This window comes from Squalius cephalus (assembly GCF_949319135.1).
Source record: "Squalius cephalus genome assembly, chromosome: 20".
NCBI classification, from domain to species: Eukaryota; Metazoa; Chordata; class Actinopteri; order Cypriniformes; family Leuciscidae; genus Squalius; species Squalius cephalus.
The window spans coordinates 15,664,448-15,676,113 of NC_137141.1; the positions used below are offsets into that span (position 1 = coordinate 15,664,448).

An 11,666-nucleotide genomic window follows, 5' to 3' on the forward strand; every position below is an offset into this window, starting at 1 on the left:
ACCCTCTGGCTGATTTGATGTAGCTCTTGTAAGAACATGATCAAACTTGCTTTGAAGGTGTGCAGATTCTGTTCATAAGTATTCATGTTCGGGGCATTGCATTCACAGGAATCATTTTTTTTTCTGAGCTGGGATAATCTTTTAACCTCCTTCCTCCAGGGCTGATAATATCTGAGTCTTGAAGTCTCTTTATGTCTGTGGTCGCTTCTGTGTGTGCACATGTTGTGTATTGTAGTCTTTTATTACTTTCTGTTATAGGAACTGTTTCAGTTGAGTAGATTTGTAGTGTGATAAACCCTGTTGAACTAATATGAGAAGATTAGCAAAGCCACAAGCCATAGCGTGCACACTCTCTCACATTAAATAGTAAATGTTTTAAGAGACTGGGAAAAGGTAGCCTGAACAATTCAAGTACACATTATTAGCTGTTTATGGATTTTGCTCTATAATTCTATTACAGATCATAAAAATGGTTGTTTGTGGCTTTTGATTTGGTTTATACTTCTATTTCAGATCTTATCATTGTTGTTTGTAAATTAGCATGTGTCAAAGTCTGGGAGTGCATATATGCTCTCATTGCATAGTGCAGTCATGCCAGTTTTCAGCCTGTGAGACAGACCATTCACTGAGTGCTTTGTTGCATTGGCAGAGAAAGTAGGTCTGAGGTGGGGAATGCTGGTGCCTAGCAACAGGTAAAGACTCTCTCTAATTTGGCATTGAAGAACTGGAACAGACAAGAGTTTGAGCTTGATTTTCAAGTACCAAGAGAGCAGAAGGATTCATTAATGAATGGATGATCATTTTTGCTATCACTCTTATTTATGCTTATTTGCCTAAGGTACATTTATAATCAGTGTCTCCTTTTTAAATTAAACTTGTTTACATGACATAAAAAAAAAACTGTTTTTGTGTGAAATCAATCTTTTGAAGTGCATGTAATCGTACTTACCGAGTCAAAATGAAGGCTGTGTTGAACTGCTTCATAGGAATTACAATAAATTATTAAATAAATGTGAATTAGGGTAAAAAAAAAAAAAAAAAAAAAAAATCTAACAGCAAGAATGTCTATAATGTAGTAAATAGTCAAATTATTCACAGCTAAGTAGGGGAATTTCACAAAGTAATTCAAGCTCTTGTGGTACTTGTAGCCACTATCTTCTGTGACCTTGGTGTAACTATAAAGATTTGTTTTTGTCCTAGTGCAAAAAAAATCACAACTCAACGTACTGTAACACAACGTAAAGTCACTTACACCTCTTGTTATGAAATATTAATATATCTGTATTGAAATTAATGCGTAGCATGTGAAAGAGAGTAATTGTATGTATAAGTGCTTGTGAATCGTAGTTGATTAGAAGCTGTCTGCTTTCTGTTAGTGGAAATGTCTTTCTTTCCAGCTTTTTTCTTTATTTAGACCTAAATAGTCCGACCATTGTGACTTTTCAGAAATAGGTTTCAGAAATAAACTCAAAAGGCAGTGGAAACACCAAGGATGTCATCCATTTTCTTGTTTATAACGTTATGTCTGCCTCTCATAAATATGACGTGCCTTTGTTTCTGTTGATTCCTGTGAGAGAATGCTTCTGTTATAAAATGAATTATATGTCAAATATGCTCAAATTTGATCTGAAAGTGTTAAAACAGCTCTGTCTTTATTTATTGATAGATTCTTCTGTGTGCCAAGAGGATGAAGAAATAACCATGGATTCATTCAGCTGGACAGCAAATAACCAACACACTAATGGCCATTCATATGTCACCTCCAACCACTTTACCAGTTGGGTTACTTTTGATGATGAGGAAGACATCCAGTCTCCAGGGAGACCTTCTAATATAAAACTGGATAATCTCAACAATTCTCCACTGCAGGATGCCAACAGCAACTTGATTTCCTCTTCCATTTTTGGTCAGATGACAGAGAGACACATCCTGGACTTGGCCCCTAATGGCACCAATTCCATCTTTGCCTTTGATAACACACTATCGAACAGCAGTGTCCCTTATAACAAGAAGAACCCTTTCCTCGATGATGAGTTCTCCAACCTACAACCTTCTCCTATTAACCCTTTCAGTGCCTTTTTTGACAAAACAGACCTGAAAACGTCCCAAGGCATTGGCTTGTGTCCAGAGGCACAGAATATGTCCAGCTTCAGCTCACCATTCTTTGAGTATCAAGATGATGAAATCAAAAAGGAATCTATTTTGCTTTTTTCAGCTCAGAAGGACTCTTCAATTGGAAAAGATAGTGCCCCACCAGGTTTTCCTGTGGATGGTCTGGATCAACTCAAGAATATACACATCTCTGACCCTGACCATGACGGTAGTCCTACACTACCAGATGATTCGGTGGATGAAGTTTGCTCAGATGATTCCACCTATGAACCAGACCACATGACTCCTCAGGAAGGCTGGCCCATGCTCCTGCGCATCCCTGAGAAGAAGAACATCATGTCCTCACGTCACTGGGGACCAATATTTGTCAGATTGACGAACAGTGGCCAGCTGCAACTTTTCTATGAGAAAGGGCTGGAAAAGCCCTTCAAAGAGTTCCAGCTGAACTCCCAGCATGAGATATCTGAACCCAAGCTCCAGAACTACGACGAGAACGGCCGGGTTCATACCATCAGTTTAGACAATGTGGTTTACAAGGAGAAGAGGAAGATCCAGCCCAAGGTCACTGTGGTTCATTTGCCTGTAAGAGAGCAAGTGGTGAAACTTGGGACCACAAACTACCAGGACTTCTTGAGCTTTCGTCATGCTCTGCAGGAGAGGCTTGTAGGACTCTCAGTGGATCAAGAATGTCTCAACTGGCCAACGACTTACACTGACGAGGAGGTCCACGTGGAGGTGAGAGATAACTTTTATGGGATTCTGTCCAAAGGGGACAGCCGTATCTTGGAGCAGCTAGTTTTGACCCGAGTGAACATGCTAGCATTCTTGAATGGATCTCCACCTTGTAGTATCGGCCTAAATGATGTCCAGGTCAAAGGTAAAGAGGTGGTTTCTCGGCATGACATAATTCCCAACACAACATCACGTTGGATTCAACTGCGGGATTGTCGGCTGCATGAGTGTGCAGACCAGTTAGAGTTCACAGAGTCCCGTGCCATTACATTTAGTCCACCGGTTGGTCGTCGCTTTGAACTACTGCGTTTCCGCACTGCGTTCGCAGAAAAATCCCTTCCCTTCACCCTGAGAACAGTCGCTTGCGTCAGGGGTGCGGAAGTGGAGGTTCAGTCCTGGCTGGTGATGTCAACGGGATTCTCATCCAATCGGGATCCTTTAACTTTAATACCTTGTGAGAACGTTGCTATCCGTTACCCCATACCAGAAATTTGGGCAAAGAACTTTAGGCGGGAGAGTGTGACGGGAGAAAAGTCCCTGAAGGCTCGGTTCAATAAAGGAGCCAGCTTTGGTTCAACCAGCACATCAGGGTCAGAACCAGCCATGCGGGTCACGATCGGCACGGCTAAATACGAACAGGCCTTTAGGTCTGTGGTGTGGAGGATTAGTCGCCTGCCAGACAAGAACTCAGGTGAGAACTTAGGTTTGAATTTGAGGTAGCTATGGTGTCAAATGATGTGACAACAGGAATTTTCTTGGCTCTTGAAAAAGTTTTGAATGCAGGAAGGTATCCTTGGTTGTTTTGAAGTTAAAAAAGTAGTTGAGAAGTCACACAATTTTTGTGTTTTCATAATGAATCAATTGCTGTCACTGAGAGTACTCATGGTCTTCCCTGTTTGTTTGTTTGTTTTTTGGTCAATTTATTGATATAGCATTAGCGTAGAATAGCCATGATGCGCTCTGAACATTTCAGGTTAAAATGATCTTGTTCTCCTCTGTTACTCTTATGCAATATCAAAGCTGTGTTAGAGCTGTTTTGTTTTATCTAGCTACTGTATTTCATTAGATGGAGGTTAGATCAATCAAGTCAGTAAATGAACCAACAATTTTGTCACATTGTAATGATTTTTGCCATTGCTCTGTTTGAAAGATTATGAAATTATGGCAATATTTGAAAACACTACTCTTATTTTACTGTGTTTTTCTCTATTATCATGATGAGAATATTATTAAAGATAGTAGATTAAGGATTTTTATGTTTTGATGCTGCTGAATAAATCCTCACAAACCCCCAAATCACAATGCTGCGGTAACAAGCCATGCCTCTAATGCAGTATTGACTCTCAAAGCAAGTGCAGTGGTGTAGAAATAATCTTTTATCCTTTTTGTTGATTTTCTGTTGTCATAGCATTTGCATTGTAGCCAGTGCTGGTATTTTTTTCTGACAATGGCCAGTGCTTTAGGCTTTTCAATAGTACATCAGCAGGGTACCCTCCCCCTGCATGAATCTGATTGGTTAGACAAAGCTCAAGCTGTCATTATCTGTTAATTCACTGACTCACTGTCTGACATCTTTGAGCTTTACAATTCAGTGCAATGAGTTTTTGACTCTGTTCTCTGTAATGTTTCAAGGAAAAAAATTGACAATTGAAAAAAGTTAATTTACTCACCCTCATGTCCTTCCAAACCCATATGACATAAATTTTTCAATAGACTATAAAATTAGATATTTTGAAGAATGTCAGGCTCCTAAAAGGACAAAAAACACTATAATAAGTATCAAAAAAGTAGTTCACATGACTCGTGAGCTATAGTCTTCTGAACCCATACACTAGCTTTACAAGAGCAATTTTAAAGGATATGTTTAAGTTTCACTGTTATTAGTGATATATATAATATAGCATTTAATAATATTAGCTTTTTTTTTTTTTTTGCATATTCAAACATGTGTCGCCATCAAGATGAACATAAACCAAAACTGTTTCTGGCCTCACTGACATCAAGTCTGGCACACCTGACATTTCTTGAGTTATCTTCAGTTCATTTTAGCAGAATCGAGGCCAGTTCTGTGCTAATGATAAATTATATATTACGCAGCTCAGGTCCTTCATCTAAAATGCCATGTACTGTAGTAATTTGCATTAATTAATGATTTGCTTTAATATTGCATACATTACATTAAAATGGTTGTGGATGGTATTTTTTGTAGCACTGGGACATCCTCATACGTTCTTCTGTCGTCTGGAGCTGGGCTCAGATTGGGAGGTGCCTCCTAAATTTGAGTGCCTGGTAGAGGTTGAGTTTGACATGCCCTCTGCTTCTGCGTCCAAAGCCACCGTTCGCTCTCTGTCCGTGGGGGACAGAACTGACTTGAAGAAATGGATCACCTACAAATCACATTACTCCTATCAGGTATTGTGTGTGTGTGTTTGTGCGTGAGGGAAAGGTGGAGAAAGCTGTGCCACCTTTTACTTAAGTTGTCCTCTAGGCAAGGAGCAATGCGGTCAAACTAACAAAACTTTCCACACCTTAGGGGTACACTGTGCCACATTGAATCAGTATAAATATAACATTTTTAACATAAAGTGATTTATTAATGCACAATCCAATGTCTTATTTTGCTCCAGATTACTCAGATTTTCATTAACCAGCCACAAAAAAAGTTAATATTAATTAATACATTTTATTTATAATATTGTGTATTAGTTATAGTATTTGTAATAGTATTAATATAAAAATCAGTGTAAAATGTAAAATATGTATTTTTATATATAATATAACTAGGTAGTTTTATATGATTGGTTCTTTCTAAATACTGTATACGGTCACATGACACATTTTGCACATTTGCTAAAGGTTGGCACATCTTACCCCACTCTCCACTAAATATGCGTTAGCGCAGTGATTAAAACTATGTTTATACCTTGTTAGATGTTATACACCTGTCCTCACCCTCAAAATCACACTTTAGGAAACCGGTAATTGAATCTGGTTATTTAGTGGTGATTTTCAAGCCCTTCGGGATGGGTCTGAGCTAAATGTCATGTACCCTTGTGACAAAGCCACTGAAAGACAAGTTGTCACGCTCAAGCAACCTGCTGTGTCAGCTGCCAGAGCTTGTTTTCCCTACTGCATTCCGAACATGTCATTAAGGTGGCTGGAGCTGTTTTCTACAAACATCTGTTCCTATTACTGTTCAGCAGCCACAGGGAGTGATTCATCACTGAGCAGAGGTGCGCAACAAACAGCAGGGCGGCAGGAACAAGATGTAAAACTCTGCCTGTAACCTCCGTATAGGAATGACAGCGAAACCTGCTGATGAAGCATCTTGCTGTATATGATAAATGCATCATAGCTGCATGGCAGGACAGTGGCAGAAGGTGTCTGAACCCCAGTGAGGTCAGTCATGGGCAGATTGAAATGGGATGAGCATGTGGAAACAGTTGATGCCTGAGATTAGGTCGTTCCGTTTACACTACTAGGTCATTACTCCCACATTCCTTGCCTTGTAATCGACTGCCTCCTTGTGGCAAGCATTTGCTACTACTCAACTACTCACTTGCACTTGCTTCTGTTGTCCTGCAGGTGGCAGTCGAGCAGAAGAATGAGAGCACAGTGGACAGTCCTCAAAACGAGAAGCCAGACGAGTGCACTCATCAGTGAGGAACCAGGAAGAGAGGGAGGGTCACAGGTTGCACTTGTTGAACGAGAGAAAGTTCAACCCTGAACTAGTTTTCGTTTACATTTATTGCCCATTTGGGCAATATTTTGAAATTGAAACATATTCAGTAAGAATGATTATGTAGAAAGGGAAAACACACCACAGACCCCTCGCAAAACACTACAGCATATTTCCAGATCTCCACATTTGCTGCATGTCTAAATATTTCAAGAATATGACTTACTATTTCAGCAAAGTACAGAGCTTTTATTTTACAGACATGAAAACATTGCTCTGCCCATATAGTGAATAACTCACAATCATCTCATTAAGTCCAATAATCATCTTTGCCTGAAACAATGCAGCTGCCATCTGTACTGCAGATATCACTGAGATTTTGTGTACATTTGTGTATATTTTGGCCTATGAACAGTCATTTTCTTGCTATTTAACTTTGTACAGAGAATAATGAGGGACTCGTTAACTAACACATTTCAGAACTGTTTTTAATTAGAAGACAAACCCTCACTAATTTCTAGTTAAAATAAATGTTTTTATAATGTAGTATACATGTATAATGTATAAACTAGTACAAATGTACTAGTGATGCGAATTGTTTACCTTAGATTTGTGTTCATGAGTCTATTATAAGCACATTTTAATTTGTTTTCATGAAAATTTATATTTGAATTCCATTTACAGGCTTTTTTTTTTCTTGATCAGCACAAATTCCAAATGAAAATATCATTCACGTTCAATTGATCTTCAATCTTGAATTAAAATTTTGCCAAACAATGAGTTCTTAAAGCAGAGTATTCCTATGAGGGGAAATAGATCGTATATGTCAAATACCATGTACTTTGCACATCTTGTTGAGTTTAAATTAGTGTATTTTTTTTACTGAGTTTAACAATGACTTGGGTTCAAAATGACTAAAGGGGGCTTACATTTTGTGTTAAACTAGTGAAAACTGCTGTAAGGATGTCTTTGATTTTTTTTTCTTTTTCTGTGTGCTGAACAATTTGAACAATTTTTCTTCACAATTCTTTTCAGGTGTACTGCATCATTTAACTAATGGTTGTTGACATTATACTTATAAGTAATAAGTGCTTAAATATATTTAAGATAACACTTCCTAAATAATATTTGTGCATTATTTCATTTCATGTTGTTTTGGTTTCGGGAATCGCAGTTGCTTTGATAGTTCCCTGTGCACAAACCTAATGATTAAAAAAAAATTATAATGTATGTTTTAATCATAATTAAAATGATTATGATTTAAGATAGCTCTGTTTTGTCCTCTAACACAGAGGAAATCACTCGACTGAGTGGTAACACTTTACAATAAGGTTTCATTAGTTAACAAATTGAGTTAACATGATAAACAAAGAATGAACAATACTTTTACAGCATTTATTAATCTTAGATAATGTTAATTTCAACATTTACAAAATCAAAAATTGTATTTGTTAACATTAGTTAATGCACTGTAAACTAACATGAACAAACAATGAACAACTGTATTTTTATAAACTAATATTAACAAATGAGACCTTATTGTAAAGTGTTACCGAAATAATTGTTAGTGTCATTGTTTATGTCTTGAGTTTGTTTTGTTTGTTTTTTTCAGGATTGATTGATTGATTGTTGTTTTTTCTGGGTTGGTTTTCTTTGTTAATGTTTAAAAAAATTATGCTTTAATAATTGATGTAGTATGGATAGATATGTTTTATTTTTTTATTGTCTTCATAATTGTAATTCCACTAACATCAATCATTCAATCAGGCACCTTCATCTCTCAACTGGACCGCATGCATACAATAAAGTATGTTTAAAAAAAAAAAGTTACTTGCTGGTTTCCCTCAACTGTCTTATATTTTGATGTTGTGGATGGTATTCCTCTATGCTATATGCTTTTTGTCTTAAGTTTGAAATGAAAACATTTGCCATATGATCACAATATAATGCATGATTTTCGATCAACAGACATGCTCATTAACCTTTTAGCAAAATGTATGAACTACAAAACAGGCTGCAAGTCAGAAGAGCATAAACATTCACAACTCTCACATTACTTAGATGCTTTATCACTTTCCAAAATACTGTCAAGTGCTTCACCAGAGTTGCTCTACCTTTGATTCAGAGGTCTTTGACCTTTTTCACAACCAAAAAAACAAAAACATACAAGCATACAAGTAAATGCTAAATGTTTTATGCCTGGCCTATAATAATCCCTGGCCCCATCTCCCGATTGTTGCGCAATACCGATCTAAATTTTCTCAATATGCAGTAGGCCTATAATATTACAATATTTCATGGATGCAAGCCAAGACAATCAGTCTATAGCCTACATGACAACACACACACGCACACACTTAACAAATTTTGATAATCCAATATGCTCAGTGATGTAGAGGTGCCTGGAGAAATGGGTAGGCTACTTAATTTATGCCCCCCCCCCCAAAAGGCCAAAAAAATGGACATCAGTAGCTTTAAAAGCATATCAGTGGGCAGTAGCATGAAGTATTTTATCAGATAACATATTCTTAAACATGAGAATCAGTTTAAATGTCGCAATGAATGATCCACACTACAAAATGGAAATGCAGAATGTTTATGCTTATTGTTGACAATACACAATCACATATTCGAAACGGGAATGGGCTTAAATAAGAAATGATTCAAGAATTATTTTGCATAATGTTACATTTCAAACAAACGCAAATGCAATATCATATGCTAGAGTATTCGTAAAGCAACACTGACATAGGAGGTTGCATTGGCTAAAGTTGTTTGGATGCACGTTGTTTTATAACAAGGAGAGGCAAAATTGTGCATTACAATGCAGACATGACAACTTGCACATAATTGGCACCAATCTGGCGCACTTACAAGAGCAATCAACTGAGAATAAATGAGATGGTCCTCACTGCAGAACACGACATCCAGGGGGAGGAGTTGGATCCAGATCCAACTCCTCCCACCTTACATATACCTAAACCTACCCATTTCCACCCCCTGATCCCTAAACCCACCCCTTATATCTGGATCCAACTCCGGCCCCTGGATCTCGTGTACTGCAGTGAGGTGCTACTGGAATAAATGCCAGGTAGCCTGCCATAGCCTATCGGAGACTGGCACGCAATCAGTGCACTTGCAAATGAGAGCCTGCAGTATGACCGATCGTGGTGTGACAATATCAGCCTGCATTTTGTTCGCAGATTTAGACGCACAAACAGCGCAAGCGGCTCGTGACAGAACGGAGACCGACTGAAAGACACTCAAAATCTCACAGAAAATCTCAAATTAAGATTGCAGAATGCTGCTATTCTCCAGTTGACATTCGTGTCTCGCGATCTCTGCACTGACACAGTTCGCTTGGATTACGCTGTTCACTTTCGTGTCTTCAGGAGGACATATCGCCTGATCAGCCTCCGCCAGACGTGACAGTCGTCTTTTCAGCCTTCTGCTGTGTTCTGCATTCGGAGCCGCCCACGCTCTCGCCGTTTTTCACCTTCTCCTCCTTCCACGGCTGCCCGCCACGGATTTTTCTGAGTTCTTCTCCGGTATGTCGCTGTCTAAACCTGCCGCTTCTCTGGGGAACAGCCTATCACGGGCCTGCCCGGCCGCGTGTGGTGCGCTCAGGACCTTCACCCGTTCTGCGTGGTTGCAGTCATTGCCTTATGCTGCCCAAGAAGCTTGCAGCGACCCAGTGCTCCGAGCTCGGCCTTTCTGACTCGGATGGGGGACACGGTGACGACGACGCACTACCAGGGGACTCCCGGGGCCCCTCCGCACTTATTTGGGCTGACCAGCCAAATCCTGCATTCCCCGAAGAGGACATCTTCGCGGGCAACCTCACGCTCGTCGACGAACCGGCCGGTTCCGGCGATGAGGATGACGTGGCCCTTCTTGGGGTCTCAGAGGACGAGGAGGCCATCCCCCCCCTCTGGCGTTCCCCAGGCTAGCGCCTGCCACGGGCTCGTCTCAACATTGAGTGGCCGGCTCTTTCAACTCTTCCCCATCCTTCCAGCGTGTGCGAAGCACATGAGGCACAATTGGAGCAACCCGCTCGACTTCAAACACGGTCTCACGGGCCTTGAGGTGAAGGATATGGCAGCTCATGGTATGGGTGACCCCCCCGCCATCGAGCCTTCCATCGCCAGGCACCTTAACCCCGCTCAGGGCGGGCTGCTCGCTCCCCCTAAGCCGGTCTTGCCCAACAAGATGGACCGTTTTTCTGCCTCAGTTCACCAGGCCGCATACAAGTCCTCTGCCTTGGCTGTCAGGGCCCTGAATGTTTCTTCACTCCTCTCCGCTTACCAGGTGGCGATTTTGGACGAATTAGGGCAACAGCTGGAAAAGGGAACTCCTTCTCTACCCTTGTGGAAGGAGATCCTCACGGTGAACGACCTCGTCCTCCGTAATGCTCGGCAGGCCGTCCAAGCCTGCGAGCGCTCTTTGGTGCTTTCTGTGGTGGGAGAGCGCGCGCTCTGGCTTAACCTGTCGGGCCTTCCTGACAGCGAGAAGCAGCGCATCGCGGGCGCGTCGGTGGAGCCCGGCCGGGCTCTCTTTGGCCCCGCCGTCGCATTGATGTAACAACGGTGTGACGACAAAAAGGAGGATGAGGCCTTCAAGTTATGCCTTTCTAGGAAGGCGGCCCCACGCCAGGCACCCCCTGCGCGTTTGCCTAACCCACCTGCCATGGGACGACATTTCCACCAGGGCAAGGAAAGGCCCCGTAACAACCCCCCCCCCCCCCCCCCCCCCCCCATGGCAGTCTTCTTAGCCCTTCCCTGCAACCCCGTTGGAAGTAACAAATAGTAGTGAATGGGCTGGCAGGCCATGCACATTCCTGTCACCAAGCATGCATTTCCATTCCTTTTCTGGGTGTATTTATATGCACATTGGTGTTGCTGGCGTTATTATCGTGTGTGTGCTGCATACATGTTTCATATCCTGCGTGTGCACAGCTGTCATGTGAGTGCGTCAGGATTGCAGGTTCATGATTATGGGACGTGTCAGGCACCGCCTCCCTGGGGCGACCGTCCTTCTCTGGCTTTCAGAACCTCACTGTGAGTGTATTGGGTAATCGGGGAGCTGTCCATGTCTCTCCCATAGGTGGATCTCGAACACGAGATGATGAAAGAGAACAATAGGT

At 41.1% G+C, this 11,666-nt stretch overlaps 1 protein-coding gene across 3 annotated transcripts in view; it reads left to right on the plus strand.

The window, feature by feature from the left end:
* The window catches only part of ston2 (stonin 2), a 28,608-nt gene extending 21,704 nt beyond the window's left edge, over positions 1 to 6,904 (plus strand). For all 3 annotated transcript variants that reach the window (XM_079853405.1, XM_079853406.1, XM_079853407.1), the window contains 3 exons: positions 1,667 to 3,535; positions 5,054 to 5,256; positions 6,430 to 6,904. In XM_079853405.1, the coding sequence (XP_079709531.1) occupies positions 1,667 to 3,535; positions 5,054 to 5,256; positions 6,430 to 6,507 (2,150 nt within the window). In that variant the 3' untranslated portion in view covers positions 6,508 to 6,904. The remainder of the gene's footprint in view (positions 1 to 1,666; positions 3,536 to 5,053; positions 5,257 to 6,429) is intronic.
* Positions 6,905 to 11,666: the final 4,762 nt, after the last annotated feature.